Consider the following 16700-nt stretch of genomic DNA (forward strand, 5'->3'; position numbering starts at 1 on the left):
CCAAAATACCGGGTTCCAGTGAAACGATAAAACCCCGACAATCGAATTTCGACGTTTTTATGATGTCATCGAATTGTACTCGTTTTGTACCGAAATGTACCACAAAAATTTCGTTTTGTACCAAGTTCCTTATACCAGATATCGTATACCAAAATACCGGGTTCCAGTGAAATGGTATTTTCGAAATTCGAAAATTGAGGTTCTGATACTGCCATCGAATAGTACTCGTTTTGTACCGAAATGTACCACAAAAATTTTGTTTTGTACCAAGTTCCTTGTACCAGATACCGTATACCAAAATAGAGAGATCCAGTGAAATGGTATTTTCGAAATACGAAAATTGAGGTTCTGATACTGCCACCGAATAGTACTCGTTCTGTACCGAAATGTACCACAAAAATTTCATATTGTACCTAGTTCCTTATACCAGATATCGTATATCAAAATACTGGGTTTAGTGAAACGATAAAACCCCGACCATCGAATTTCGACGTTTTTATGATGTCATCGAATTGTACTCGTTTTGTACCGAAACGTAGTACAAAAATTTCGTTTTGTACCAAAATCCTTATACCAGATATCGTATACCAAAATACCGGGTTCCAGTAAAATGGTATTTTCGAAATTCGAAAATTGAGGTTCTGATACTGCCACCGAATAGTACTCGTTTTGTACCGAAATGTACCATAAAAATTTCGTTTTGTACCAAGTTCCTTATACCAGATATCGTATACCAAATACCGGGTTCCAGTGAAATGGTATTTTCGAAATTCTAAAATTGAGGTTCTGATACTGCCACCGAATAGTACTCGTTATGTACCGATATGTACCACAAAAATTTCGTTTTTTACCAAGTTCCTTATTCCAGATATCGTATACCAAAATACCGGGTTCCAGTGAAATAGTATTTTCGAAATACGAAAATTGAGGTTCTGATACTGCCACCGAATAGTACTCGTTCTGTATTGAAATGTACCACAAAAATTTCGTTTTGTACCAAGTTCCTTATACCAGATATCGTATACCAAAATACTGGGTTTATTGAAACGATAAAACCCCGACCATCGAATTTCGACGTTTTTATGATGTCATCGAATTGTACTCGTTTCGTACCGAAATGTAGTACAAAAATTTCGTTTTGTACCAAAATCCTTATACCAGATATCGTATACCAAAATACCGGGTTCTAGTGAAATGGTATTTTCGAAATTCGAAAATTGAGGTTCTGATACTGCCACCGAATAGTACTCGTTTTGTACCGAAATTTACCACAAAAATTTCGTTTTGTACCAAGTTCCTTATACCAGATATGGTAAACCAAAATACCGGGTTCTAGTGAAACGATAAAACCCGGACCATCGAATTTCGAAGTTTTTATGATGTCATCGAATTGTACTCGTTTTGTACCGAAATGTACCACAAAAATTTCGTTTTGTAACAAAATCCTTGTACCAGATATCGTATACCAAAATACCTGGTTCCAGTGAAATGGTATTTTCGAATTTCGAAAATTGAGGTTCTGATACTGCCACCGAATAGTACTCGTTTTGTACCGAAATGTACCACAAAAATTTCGTTTTGTACCAAGTTCCTTATACGAGATATCGTATACCAAATAACGGGTTCCAGTGAAATGGTATTTTCGAAATTCTAAAATTGAGGTTCTGATACTGCCACCGAATAGTACTCGTTTTGTACCGAAATGTACCACAAAAATTTCGTTTTGTACCAAAATCCTTGTACCAGATATCGTATACCAAAATACCGGGTTCAACTGAATTGGTATTTTCGAAATTCGAAAAATAAGGTTCTGATACTGCCGTCGAATAGTACTCCTTTTGTACCGAAATGTACCACAAAAATTTCGTTTTCTACCAAGTTCCTCATACAAGATATCGCATACCAAAATACCGGGTTCCAGTGAAACGATAAAACCCAGACAATCATATTTCGACGTTTTTATGATGTCATCGAATTGTACTTATTTTGTATCGAAATTTACCTTAATAATTTCGTTTTGTTGATTTCTTGATTTTTTGGTGGTTTAGATTATATTCGAGTTGCAGTCCTCATTGTTCCGATGCCCCATCTTTCTTCCTATGCTCGGTAATTGGTTTTATGCTTGTTTTTGTAGCATTCCAGAGTAATACAAGTCATTATTCCCCTTGCTCACTTAACCCTCACAACAATGAAAGCCCCGTGGCGGAGTGGTTAGCACGTCGCGCTACGACGCCATGGTCCTGGGTTGGAATCCCGATCTGGGCATGGATGTTTGTGTATGTCCATTCATCAATTTCATTATATCATCACTCATCCCCAACTTCGCAAATTAACCAAAAGTGGCACAAAAAGCGAAGTCAAATAAACAATAAAACAACAACCACAACGCAACAGGAGTAAATCGAGGAACTAACGAAAACGCAAAAAACTGTGATAGAAACATATTTTTCGCCCTCGGAATAAGTTGTCTTTCCCTTTCTACCCTCACATTCCCTTTCCCCCCTCGTTGGACACCCCGCGCTAGACAAGAAATAGATGTGAAGCCCAGTTTGTACCGAGTGTCCAGCATTGCCAACCTCCTAATAAGCAAAAGTGTGCTGATTAAACTCTTAAATTTTGCTAAATGTAATTAAATTGTGCTCGGACGACTTAGGCCTTAAGTTCATTTTATGCATCTATTTTGGGGGGAGTTGTGATGTAAACATACGTTGTTGATTAGTTTAAAATATTGGTAATTTCCCCCCATTAAATTAAATACAATGTTTTAAGCAATATAATTGGTTCAATATAACGCTTGAAAAAGTTTGAGAAAATTAGACGACTAAGAAATTAGGCTGCTTGTTTTATCTGTGACCCCAACTTTCTACCAATTTCCTTCAATAAAATGTTCCTCCTGAACTAAGTAAGGAAGGATAAAGAAAATATGAAAAGAAGATGGTGAACAGATGTGGCTGGATCGGCACGCTACGTTTTGTTTGAAACAAATAAGATCTGCAATTTTTTATTTTATTTATTTTTTTCTATTCAAATTATATTCATCTGAATTCAATTTATCTGTCTCCCAGGAACGCATGTTTGTAGATAATGCTATATTTTACCATTATGCCAAACCCTGGGTGCTAGTTACCAACAAAGTTCAAATTGTACTACGTTTAGCACAATTGTGCTTGGGTTGACATCACTGCGTGAGGCCGGACTCACTGTGTCCATTTCGAACGAACGCGCCCCTAAAATTATGATTTCCCGCATGAATCATATAGAATGTTATGGGACCAGCTGAGGCCCTCTGAGAAGTGGCTCGACATGCGACGGTAGAGCCCCTGGCAGGGATGGAAATTTGTGGAAATTATCGTAAGGCCTAGAATTTTAGTTTTCTTAAGGCGTCGTTTAATGGAATTGTAAGTAATAAAATAATCCGTAATCGCCAAATATATTAGGGTAGGCCGGCCTCCGGGCCTCTTATGACGCTTCGCCACTGGTCGTAGGCAGGTAATATATTTTAATCTTAATCCTATTTGTTCTTTTCAGAAATACTACAAACTGTGCAAACTTTAATAATATATCATAAATGTATTTTCGAAAAATAAAAATTGTAGTTTTGTAGGAAAACTGACTACTATTTATAATACTTTATGTGAATAACGGCAAGCTGAAAGTCTTAATAATTCTCGAACTAAACAATAGTATTTTATATCTTGTGAGGTTACGAGATGTTTATTATGTAGAAGACTTTAGACGAACTGAACACTTAACATACGATTTTTTATCTTTATAAATTTTCCTAAATAATATTTTTAAAGGAAATACAATTTATGAACAATCTAATTTGATTTCTGAAAGTTGGAGTTATTGATATTTATCTAGCATTAAATCGTTTTATTATTTGAAAGAAAAACACTCTATTATTTGTCATTGATGATACGAAAATACTGAAATTTGTTTTACAAAATATTTTGATATGAATTTCTCATTACATCGGTTCCCTTTTTAATCAGGTCTTCAATTTAAATCCTACTTTTGGATAATGTAGTAGTACAGACAAGATTTCCCATTCAACACCAATCCCCTATACTCTATCCTGGGAATCTCTGGAGCAAGGCCACGCATAACGGCAGAGAAGGGGAGAAAGCGAAGCGAAAAGACGGAGCAAAGCAGTACACGCTGATGCAAACAGCTGGTAAATGCAGTCCATTTCCCCCCTCCACGCAATTCCGTTTTTCGCAAGATTTCATTGGTCGAACCCTCTCGAGTTACTACTTGCGCAAAGACTTACCTTCGTTCATTCGCTTGCTCCATAGATTTCAGGGACAGAATAGAGTACCTCGTGCTTGGTTATAATGGTCTTGAGCGTGAAAAACGAACTGGGGATTGCACAGAGATTTGAGGTATAAAGATTGATTTATTTCATGAAGGTGAAGAGTGTGAGGTTCTGTCTCATTTAAGTTGTCACACTGAGAGTTTTGGGCTCTTTTAATTCCTTACTTGCACTATCTTGAGTCAGCTTCTGCGTTACAATTGACAAGGTATACATCCTTATGCAGTTGGTAGAGTGCACAGGTTGAAGTCTCATGAGTACTTGCTGTAGTTTCTCACAAGTCAAGCTTTACGAAATGAAACCCTTGTAGTAGTACCAAGTCAGAAGTATTTTGGTTTATATCTAGCTTCTTCCAGCAAGAAAGAACACCACCATTCATTTTAACACGGCCACTTCAAAGTGGAGCTTGGGTGTAAGGGGTGCTCCTTCCATGTAGTGCACCCAATCGTCAACCTCACTTCCACGTAGTACACCCTGGACTGGACTAACGAGGCTCTGGCGACTGGCCCCATAGCCAGTATAATTTTGTTTGTGTTGTCCTGTGTTTTGTCCTTATTTGTGCTGAGTGCTCCTTTACAGCCTCAGCTTTTAACGAAAGTCAGAAGATTTTAATATTTTATGATTTTAGGTATGCAACGTTAGAGTTGTTCTGTGTAACGATAAGGGGCTGGACCCCGTATAATGTGACGGATGCAAAATAGCCTTAGTGCTGACGCACCCAAAATTTTAAATTCAAATTAAATTCAAAATCAAATTCGACGTGGAGCCTCCCAATATGATGGCTCTCTCATCGTCTCCATATAGTTGTAGTCAGCCTAGAACCAATGAATCCAGTTCCATATTTTAAATATTTTGTTGATCGCATTCATTAATTGGAACTGTTCTGGTTTCAGTTTTACTGCTTTTACATAACATGTCAACACAAGGCGTTTTTTTTTTTGCTTTCAAGATCTTAACTCATCCGATCTTGAAGGCTGAAATGTTCTGAGCTTAAGTCACTCAGTCACTCTCTAGCATTCTTAAACCCGAAAGTTTATGGCTGCAGCAACACAAGCCTTCAATCTGTCCCTATCCTGGGCAAGATCAATCTTTCCCATCATTACCGATTTCTTACAGGTCTCTTACACTCAGGTTTCTCAACAGGAAACTTTTCTTTCCTCTCCCACTCGTGCCACATGGTCTGCCCACCTAAATCTTCTTCATTTAATTATTCTAATAACATCTGAACATGAATGCATGTTATTCACTTGTCTCCTCGTTCCTTTTAGGTCCAAATATTGTTCTAAGAGTTTTATTTTCAAAGACTCTTAATTTATGTTCCTCTTTTAATGTAAGGGACCAAGTTTAACATCCATTATACTATAGGCAAACTTACTGTTTTGTATATTTTAACTTTTAGTATCTTAAATATTATACGAGAGAATAAAAGTTTACGAAGAGAATAGTGTTCTGATCTTAAGGCTTTCCGGAAATGTATAGGTAGTGTTGGGAAACATCCCAATCTAGGGTACTCGTTTTGACGGTTAGAATGGGCTATTTTGATCCACTTTTGTCAACATGAGAATGTTCGAATAATAAAATTTCTGTATCATGAAAGAACCTCCAGCACTTTTAACCATAGGGCTGTTATCTTTGTTGTAAGTGGCCTTGTCGTCAACCCTGACCTGCTGATTTCTAATGGAGAATTTTTTTCAATCTATTTCTAGAAATCAAATTCGGTTGTATATAAATTGTATTTCTCTTTAAAATGTTATTAAATATAAATATTTAAATATAAAAATCGTATGTTAGGAGTTCAGTTCGTCTAAAGTCTTCTACATAACAAACATCTCGTAACCTTACAAGATGTAAAATACTATTGTTTAGTTCGAGAATTATTAAGACTTTCAACTTGCCGTTATTCACATAAAGTATTATAAATACGTGAGTTTTTCTACAAAACTACAATTTTTATTTTTAGAAAAACATTTAGGGCTACTGATATATTATGATAATTTGCACTATTTGTAATATTTCTGAAAAGAACAAAACAACGGAAGTTGATATGTGCCACCGTTCCAGAGATAGCTCTATCAAATCAAAAATATACAATATGGTGGACTCTTTTCAAGATGGCTGCCGTCAGAACGCAAGTGGCGATTGGCTACTTGACTGAACATATATTATGCGGTACAGCAACTAATTCTACCAATTTTTTTCGTTATTAGTGAAAAGTCAATGATTCCGGACTTTACCGCCGGGCTGTGATAATCACTTGTTTTGGTACTATCCTCCATTCGGAGACACATTTTATGGTGTACTCTTATTTAAAATGTATATCATTTTAAAGCTTATAAAATAGGGTGCAACTTTTATTCGAACTATTTATTGTTATTTACTTTCTTCAAAAGTTATAAGGCAAAAACTTTTAAAAGTACTAGAAAATTTTCACTCTTTTAAGATTATTTTAAATTACGGCAAAACCTCCGAAAAACTAATCACACTTCTTTTTGTAGCTCATCTAGTGAGGATTAAGACTAAAAAACGATGACCTGCCTACGACGATTGGACGATTGGTTACGGAGATATTGGCCAATAACTGAGAGTCTGCGAAATTGATGTTTTCTTGGGGGGGGGGGTTGCTGGAAGGAAACATCGCGAACATTGGAATTTTACACTACCAATAGTGTTCTAAGAACTGAACAAAATTAAGTTTTTATGGAATTATTCCCAACATTGGCCTTTTTTGTCCTTCATTGACTGGGCTATACTGCGCTGAAAACCACATGTTTTTTATTGTTTTCTCACAAACGTTATTTTTGGAAATAAACGATTCAATTGCACTACAGTTTTTCTGATAGATTCCACCGCTTTTTTTTTCCCAGTATAATCCTCTGTGGGGCAGGAGCTTGGGTTATTCTGTCCATGGATGTTTGTGTAGGCCCTTTACAACAATGTAAAAATGGAGCGCATATATGCTTTAGCCACTACATTAAATACCAATGAACTTTCAGTAGGTTACTATGAAAATTTGCCAAATTCACCAGAAACGATTTTCATCTTTCTTCCCTGCTTGTAAATAGGCTTTCTGTAGTGTACAATAATGGTTGTCTTTCTTCAGTCCTAACATTCTGCGTTTTGTATGACGATATGGTATTTGCAAGTCATAGTGTAACATGACACTGTAAACGACTTGAGTATTTTCGGTTGACTTAACAAAACACTTTATGGTAACTAAACGGAAGAAAATAATAGCATTTACTAAATTTGCTAATTTTGAATAAATTCTTTGGTAACTCAAAGCAAAAAGCAAATATGCACTATACTAAAGAGCATTTAGTACTGGAATAATTATGCCATTTATTTATCACCTGTTTAAACAAATGTTTGGTTTGATTGATTGGTTGATTTGCTTCATTTTACTTCGCTTCTTGTGCCACTTTTGGCTAATTTGCGAAGATGCGATGAGTGATCATGTGATGAAATTGACACATGGATACTTAAAAACATCCGTGCCCAGGCCGGGATTCGATCCCGGGACCCATGGCGTCGAAGCCGATGTGCTAACCACTCCGCTACGTGGGCCGAAACACATGTTTGTTTTCTAGAACCTATTTATATATTTATTTATTTATTTTGTTATTCCAAACTTTTCTGTGAAGACTTCACAGTATTTTTAGCTAAAAATTGGTTACGAAAAAGGGGTGCTGAATGGGGTGCGGAAGAAAATCAAGAGATTTGCGAGCACCCCTTCGCACCCCCATGGCGTAACTCATGGCTCTGGGGGTTAACATACGTTACTAACGATTCCGAGAGAAGGGAAGAAATAGGCTAAGACGAATATGTACCAATGTCTGTTATTCACACGTAATTTAACTGTTAAAGGGCAAACAGCTGTGTGGAAAATAAACCATCGATTTCACAAATATGTGATTGTTGAAAAAGAGTTGAACGTGTGTAGTAGAAGCTAGGAAAAATTCGTGGGAAACTGAATAGGCAGACAACGAGAAGTTTTTTTCCCTTCTGGGAATAATATTTGTTCATTTTCTTCCATTGCTGGTATTTCATTTACCTCTTCACACCATGCTACTAACTCGAAGGAAAGAGTTCGTCTTGTAGCAATATACTCGTATTTCTTCCATCTTTCACCTGTTTCCTTTTCTGAATTGTGATATACCGTCATATACCTATGGACTTAATGTCATCCTGCGTGGTGCCTCATTTAGAAATATCTATTGTTCGTAACCGGTTGTTTCAGGAACATGGGACGCAGTAGACGCCATAAAAGGCCCTGACGTGCAAGAATCCTTCCATTTCAGTTCCAGCCGTGTGAAGGTGTTCTGTTCACACGTGTCGCCTTCTGCCGTGCAAGTAGTAGCTGCAAAGCATTAACTGACTGCCTAGATTCTAAAAAATGAAACGTTAAGGTTAATGGAAGAGTTTATTTTGTTGTAGAACTCCGACTGTATCAGAACCTCAATTTTCGAATTTATAAAATACCTTTTCCGGGAAAACCGGTATTTTGATATACGATATCTTGTATAAGGATTTTGATACAAAACGAAATTTTTGTGGTACATTACGGTACAAAACGAGTACAATTCGATGACATCATAATATCGTTGAAATTCGATTGTCGGGGATTTACCGTATCACTGGAACCCGGTATTTTGGTATACGATATCTGGTATAAGGATTTTGGTACAAAACGAATTTTTTGTGGTACATTTCGGTACAAAAAGAGTACTATTCGATGGTAGTATCAGAACCTCAATTTTCGAATTTCGGAAATACCATTTCACTGGAACCCGATAGTTTGGAATGCGATATCTGGTATAAGGAACTTGGTACAAAACGAAATTTTTGTGGTACATTTCGGTACAAAAAGAGTACTATTCGATGGCAGTATCAGAACCTCAATTTTCGAATTTCGGAAATAACATTTCAGTGAAACCCGATAGTTTGGTATGCGATATCTGGTATAAGGAGCTTGGTACAAAACGAAATTCTTGTGGTACATTTCGGTACAAAACGAGTACTTTTCGATGGCAGTATCAAAACCTCAATTTTCGAATTTCGAAAATACCATTTCACTGGAACACGGTATTTTGGTATACGATATCTGGTATAAGGAACTTGGTACAAAACGAAATTTTTGTGGTACATTTCGGTACAAAAAGAGTACAATTCGATGACATCATAAAAACGTCGAAATTCGATTGTCGGGGTTTTATCGTTTCACTGGAACCCGGTATTTTGGTATACGATATCTGGTATAAGGAACTTGGTACAAAACGAAATTGTTGTGCTACATTTCGGTACAAAACGAGTACTATTCGGTGGCAGTAACAGAACCTCATTTTTCGAATTTCGAAAATACCATTTCACCGGAAACCGGTATTTTGGTATACGATATCTGGTATAAGGATTTTGGTACAAAACGAAATTTTTGTGGTACATTTCGGTACAAAACGAGTACAATTCGATGACATCATAAATACGTCGAAATTCGATTGTCGGGGTTGTATCGTTTCACTGGAACCCGGTATTTTGGTATACGATATGTGGTATAAGGATTTTGGTACAAAACGAAATTTTTGTGGTACATTTCGGTACAAAACGAGTACTATTCGATGGCAGTATCAAAACCTCCATTTTCGAATTTCGAAAATACAATTTCACTGGAACCCGGTATTTTGGTATACGATATCTGGTATAAGGGTTTTGGTACAAATCGAAATTTTTGTGGTACATTTCGGTACAAAACGAGTACATTTCGATGACATCATAAAAACGTCGAAATTCGATGGTCGGGGTTTTATCGTTTGACTAGAACCCGGTATTTTGGTATACGATATCTGGTATAAGGAACTTGGTACAAAACGACATTTTTGTAGTACATTTCGGTACAAAACAAGTATAATTCGATGACATCATAAAAACGTCGAAATTCGATGGTCGGGGTTTTATCGTTTCACTAGAACCCGGTATTTTGGTATACGATATCTGGTATAAGGAACTTGATACAAAACGAATTTTTTTTGGTACATTTCGGTACAAAACGAGTACTATTCGGTGGCAGTATCAGAATTTCAATTTTCGAATTTCGAAAATACCATTTCACTGGAACCCGTATTTTGGTATACGTTATCTGGTATAGGGAACTTGGTACAAAACGAAATTTTTGTGGTACATTTCGGTACAAAACTAGTACTATTCGATGCCAGTATCAGAACCTCAATTTTTTTATTTCGAAAATACCATTTCACTGGAACCCGTTATTTTGGTATACGATATCTGGTACAAGGATTTTGTTACAAAACGAAATTTTTGTGGTACATTTCGGTACAAAACGAGTACAATTCGATGACATCATAAAAACTTCGAAATTCGATGGTCCGGGTTTTATCGTTTCACTAGAACCCGGTATTTTGGTTTACCATATCTGGTATAAAGAACTTGGTACAAAACGAAATTTTTGTTGTAAATTTCGGTACAAAACGAGTACTATTCGGTGGCAGTATCAGAACCTCAATTTTCGAATTTCGAAAATACCATTTCACTGGAACCCGGTATTTTGGTATACGATATCTGGTATAAGGATTTTGGTACAAAACGAAATTTTTGTGGTACATTTCGGTACAAAACGAGTACAATTCGATGACATCATAAAAACGTCGAATTTCGATGGTCGGGGTTTTATCGTTTCACTAAACCCAGTATTTTGGTATACGATATCTGGTATAAGGAACTTGGTACAAAACGAAATTTTTGTGGTACATTTCGGTACAAAACGAGTACTATTCGGTGGAAGTATCAGAACCCCGATTTTCGAATTTCGAAAATACCATTTTAGTGGAACCCGGTATTTTGGTATACGGTATCTGGTACAAGGAACTTGGTACAAAACGAAATTTTTGTGGTACATTTCGGTACAAAACGAGTACAATTCGATGACATCATTAAAACGTCGAAATTCTATTGTCGGGGTTTTATCGTTTCACTGGAACCCGGTATTTTGGTATACGATATCTGGTATAAGGAACTTGGTACAAAACGAAATTTTTGTGGTACATTTCGGTACAAAACGAGTACTATTCGGTGGCAGTATCAGAACCCCGATTTTCGAATTTCGAAAATACCATTTCACTGGAACCCGGTATTTTGGTATACGATATCTGGTACAAGGATTTTGGTACAAAACGCAATTTTTGTGGTACATTTCGGTACAAAACGAGTACAATTCGATGACATCATAAAAACGTCGAAATTCGATTGTCGGGGTTTTATCGTTTCACTGGAACCCGGTATTTTGGTATACGATATCTGGTATAAGGAACTTGGTACAAAACGAAATTTTTGTGGTACATTTCGGTACAAAACGAGTACAATTCGTGTATGTATTTTATTTCGAGTTTCGTTATTGTCGGGTTCCAGTGAAATGATCCCGTAGTTTTAACCACTAAAGCAATGAGTTTTGCCGATTATGTAAATTATGAAACAATCAAGCTTTTACTTTCATAACGATTTTTTAGGTTTTTCTTTATATTCATGTTGATTTAAAAATAATTTTAAGGTCATTGTATGGGTTATTTTTTGACATTCTTTAGGTCATCAACTTCTAAGCTCTAATTATAATTAACCGCAGACATTTTATATGTAAAAAAATAACTAATGAACAATAAAGGTAAATCCCTAACCTCTTCTTGAAAAAATATTGTCACATGATTTTTTTTCGTACATTCATAACATAAAGAGAAGTAATGTTAATTATTACATTTACTGTTCTTCATTTTCAAGATTTTTCTTTCAGTTACAGTTACCGTTACTCGACAGAAGTAACTGCTACCTGTAACTACGTTGTGTGTAACAGCTTTCTTCCAAAGCCTCCTACATGCTTCTATAACTTCAGAGGAAAATAAGTTGGTGCTGACGTAGACAAAAATATCAGACTTACTGTCACATGGTGTTACTGTATAAATATCTAGTCCCGAATGCATTATCGCTTTTTCCCTACATGTAGTTACCAGTTTGAGGTCCATAGGTGTCCAGACTAATCGGCCGGACGTATGTGTTGAAAGCAAACGGTTGAGACACGCGGACGAGCGCTATGTCATTCTGGATGGTATTCCTGTAAGAAGAGAGGAAAACAAATAATAACACAATATTTGAATAGTTGACTTTATTTACGAAACAATTAATTATTAAAGTCTACCTGAAGGAATATTATCTCAGATATATTTTTAAACTAAATTTGCAGTAAACTACTGTAAAAGTTTAATAACCGATGTAAATAAAATTATCACTAGTTCACTAATGTAGTACCATAGATCTGTTTTAAAGGTTGAAACGATGATTAAAAAGTGACATTTATTCAGATGAATTAGGGTAGTGTAGCGAGACACCTAGGCTAATATTTATTTTTCAATACTATAATATTTGATAAAAAATACATATTCAGTAGAGTCAACAGTGGAACATTGACTTGTTTTAATTATCTAAATATTTTTCACTAGTTATTGTTAGTAACAATACTTGCACGCTCCAGGATGAATGTGATTTTTTTAATGCATGCTTATATTTTTTTTAGCAACTTTACACAAGAAAGCAGAATAGTTCTTGTTGATTTTCTCGAAACATGCATTCATGGAGATAGAGGGTTTATAATATAATCTATTCTCAGCATTGCCAGAACTGAGTGTTTAATGCAGATTGCTACATTGGTGGAACCGTTTATTACCTGTTGTAGCCTTCGTGGGTTATGATTTGAGCCACGTCTCTCCTCTGCTCTGCACTGTCGGTCACTCTCATGTTGTGTTCGCCAGCCACGACCTAAAAAGAAATTAGGACCTTTCATAATGTTACAGGGAGAATTTTGATTTGATTTGAAATTGAAATTTGTGTGTAACAGCAATTAGGCTGTGTAGTTCTGCTACATGTAATGAAAATCAATTCTTCTGCCTACGTATTAAATTTTCCGTATTTTTAATAAAATCTGGGGCTGAAAAAAAAACTTTCAGCTCAAGCCGAGTCTGTGTTCAATCATTGCCTCATCATGGCACAGCCCGAACCCCTGGACGTAGAAATCTGATAGTAGGGGTGTGTTTGTCTTGTATTGTAAGCACGCACCGAGAACAGATTTTCCGAAATTCAACCCCTAACTGGGAGAAAGGTGTGTCCAACGTTTCTAATTGTAATAATTTAACAGTTCAAAATATGAACATAGAAACATGGAAGTTCTTAACACAAACAAAATTTTCAACAGATGCCGTTGTGTGTATTATATGCGTTCATCTCGATTAATTGATCGATTGATTGAGTTGGTGTTTTAAATCTACTTTATGCACAGTAAGGCTAATCGAGACTATACCTACAGCTTATAGTGTAATCCGAACCACTATGTGCCTCCACCGAGTATCGAATCCGGGACCCATTTATTACAAGGCTATAACATGCGATTTCATCTCGATAACGACGTGTTTTGCTAATGTGTATATAAACAGAATAACGAACATGCCTATTATTCTGAAGACTGCTAAGAAGAAACACCCCTAGACTTTCACGTTCATAGGTCAATGGGTTTGTGCTGTGCGTTGATGAAGCAGTAAATAAGGACAAACTGTTTGTGAAGTAAGATAACACAACGTCGACAAAGCTACGGGTGGATCACTACTAAAGATATAATACAGGGCAACACACAACCCTACAATGGATTGTACTGGCTATGGGCCTAGACGCAAGAGCCTCGTTGGTTGAAACAATGCAATTAATGAGTTGTAAGTACTATATGGAAAAGAGGACATTTGAGTGACTTTACACCTCCCATAGAGAAACTGTCTTCGTACGATGAAAATGCTGTAGATGGGCATTCTAGTTTAGCATGGTCACCAGACTTCGATTGCTGCATAACACTCTAAAATAACTACACATCTTTACCCACTGTGCGTACAGGAACAAATGTAAATATTGTATGTGTATTATCAAAATAAACATTAGAAAGAGATGTGACACAAACAAAAAAGCTTGGAATAGTCACTTCGAGAAGAATGCAGTCGTAATTGTTTCATTAATAAGGACGACTTGTAAAAATATGGGGGTTCGTTCAATAGTGCACTTACTACATGTTGCTATTGTAAAGACGCAGACTGCATTGGCATCAATTATGGTGTATGTACATCAGAGAGATTATTCAATTCTTGCAAATAAATATTTGGTCTCATTTATGTGTCTAAGGTACGAATTTCGTACGTCCCTTTCACATTAATTCTCATTAGCTTAAATAATTAACAGAATCACACAACGATGTTGCCATCTATCACACTTTATGGTTTGAACTCGATCTTTCATTGGGACTGACGTTACTCTTAGAACGCTAAATATTAAATTAAAAATACTGTTAGCTTTCAGTGCCCATACCCTGATCCTTAGCTTGAAATCATTGTGGATTCTCCTCCACTGGAACTTATTTCAAATACCACCAACTTAATGGACAAGCACGTACCTTGAAGGACCAGGGTTGCATCCCTGCCATGCAGTGGGCGGCGGTGACCACCCACGCCTCGTTGACGATGGACCCCCCGCAGAAGTGGGAGAAGCCGCCCGCCCTCACCGCTTGCAGGGAGACTTGGTAGGGGAACTGGCCTGAAAAAGAAATTCCATGATGTGCTTTTCAATAAGTTTTCTGAATGTTGATATCAATATAACACTTTCTGGTGTGGTAAGCACCAAATGTTGATAACGTAAAACCCATGGAATCCAGTGGCTACAAAAAATGCAGAGCCATACACAGTATCTGCTTTAGTGAGTGGTCATTTATACTTAAAATGGTAATTATTATTAATTATTTAAATCTGGTTATTTTAAAAACTACTATATTTTTTTTCATTTGGGTGAAGACGAGGAGGACGTCCACAAATAAAGTATGGAGATAAATAGGTGTAACATATGTGTAATCTACAGTGTCTTGAGTCGGGGGGAACTGGCAGCACTGTCATAGCCAACATGGCCGAGAGTGAAGGAGTGGATCGGGCAGGAGAGAGAGCGTTGCGGAGAACAGCTCGGTTGCTTGTATAATTTGTATGATAATAAAGTATGTTGTTGACATAAAGGAAGTCTTTTTAAGAGCTAGTAAGACGACGAGACAATAGGGATATATTCCGTGCGTTATGAAAAACTAAATATGCTGACCAAGGCAGTAATTTATTTTATTATAAAACATAAACTAACGTAACGTTTCAACCTTCTAGCAAGGTCTTCTTCAGACTCTGTATCAAGTACAAAAGTAACCAGATACAACGAGAAGGGTAATATATATACACAAACATTACTCCCTCCAGACTATTTAGAAAGTTGATAGGAACTTTCTAGCAGATGACTTTCACTTTCCAACTTTACTTTCACCTAAAAGGCTAAACACAATTACTTCCATATAGAATGTGGTTGGACTTTTTAATCTCACGCTCTTTTCCCTTCATTTTTCTTCCTTTTCCTCTCCTCTTTTTCTCTTGTCCTTTCCACTCTTTCCAACATCTTCTTCCATTCTTTGTTTAACTTCAGTCCCCCATTCCAGTTCATTGTGTCTTCTTCGCCTTTCTTCTCTATTTCCTTGGCTTCCTTCCATTTTCTCACTAGCATTCTCTTCTCCCTTCCTATCTGCTTAGCCTCATCCCACTCTATGTCATGTCCTGTTTCTCTCGTGTGTTTAAATATTGCATTTCTCTCTCTCTTAAGTCGTACATCATCCCTATGTTGTTTCAACCTGTCTTTCAGCCTTTTTTTCGTTTCTCCTATGTACACACTCTGACATTCTTTACATTTTACTTCGTAGATAATCCCTTCTTCTTCCTCTTCTCTGTTTTCCTTTTTCTTGTTAGCATTCCTCGCTATTCCTAAGATGCTTCTCCCTCCCTTCCTGTAAGTTTTAATTCCTGCTTTTCTAAGCACTTTGCATATCTTTTCTGTGGTCTTCCCCATACTCCTTATTCCAAACCTTCTCTCCTCTTTTTCTTTCTCTTCTAATTCTCCCCTGCCCGTTTTCTTACTTCTTCTGTTTATGTCCAGTCTATCCTGCTTCTCATAGCCATTCTTTTCCAGCTGTTTCCATAGGCTATTTATTTTGCCTTCTTTTTCACATTCTTTCATGCATATTTTCTTGATTCTGTCCTCCATATTCTTTATAAAATTTATTTTTGTCACCTCACTTACATCACTTCTTTTGTGGCAGAATACCCCTGCTGCACACTTCTTCTGATGCCAAGCGGTTTCAATTTCTTGTCCTCTTTCCCTTTTCATCAATATATCTAGATAGCTTAACTTGTCTTCTTCTTCTATTTCAAGTTCCAATAATATCCCTCTTTCTTCATCTTGAATTTCTTTGGCAAAAATGTCAAGCTGCCTCTTCGTTCCC

The 16700-nt window shown here is 36.6% G+C and overlaps 1 protein-coding gene across 1 annotated transcript in view; it reads right to left on the minus strand.

The window, feature by feature from the left end:
• Positions 1-16700, minus strand: part of LOC146004868 (trypsin-like) — a 53354-nt gene that overhangs the window by 16016 nt on the left and 20638 nt on the right. Inside the window, exons 2-4 of the mRNA XM_083143895.1 lie at positions 14796-14935; positions 13035-13126; positions 12322-12425 (exon numbers count right to left, since the gene is read on the minus strand). Coding sequence (XP_083000021.1) covers positions 12322-12425; positions 13035-13126; positions 14796-14935 — 336 coding nt within the window. The remainder of the gene's footprint in view (positions 1-12321; positions 12426-13034; positions 13127-14795; positions 14936-16700) is intronic.

The sequence above is a fragment of the Lepisma saccharinum genome, chromosome 22 (assembly GCF_977018435.1).
Source record: "Lepisma saccharinum chromosome 22, izLepSacc3.1, whole genome shotgun sequence".
In the NCBI taxonomy this organism is placed as follows: Eukaryota; Metazoa; Arthropoda; class Insecta; order Zygentoma; family Lepismatidae; genus Lepisma; species Lepisma saccharinum.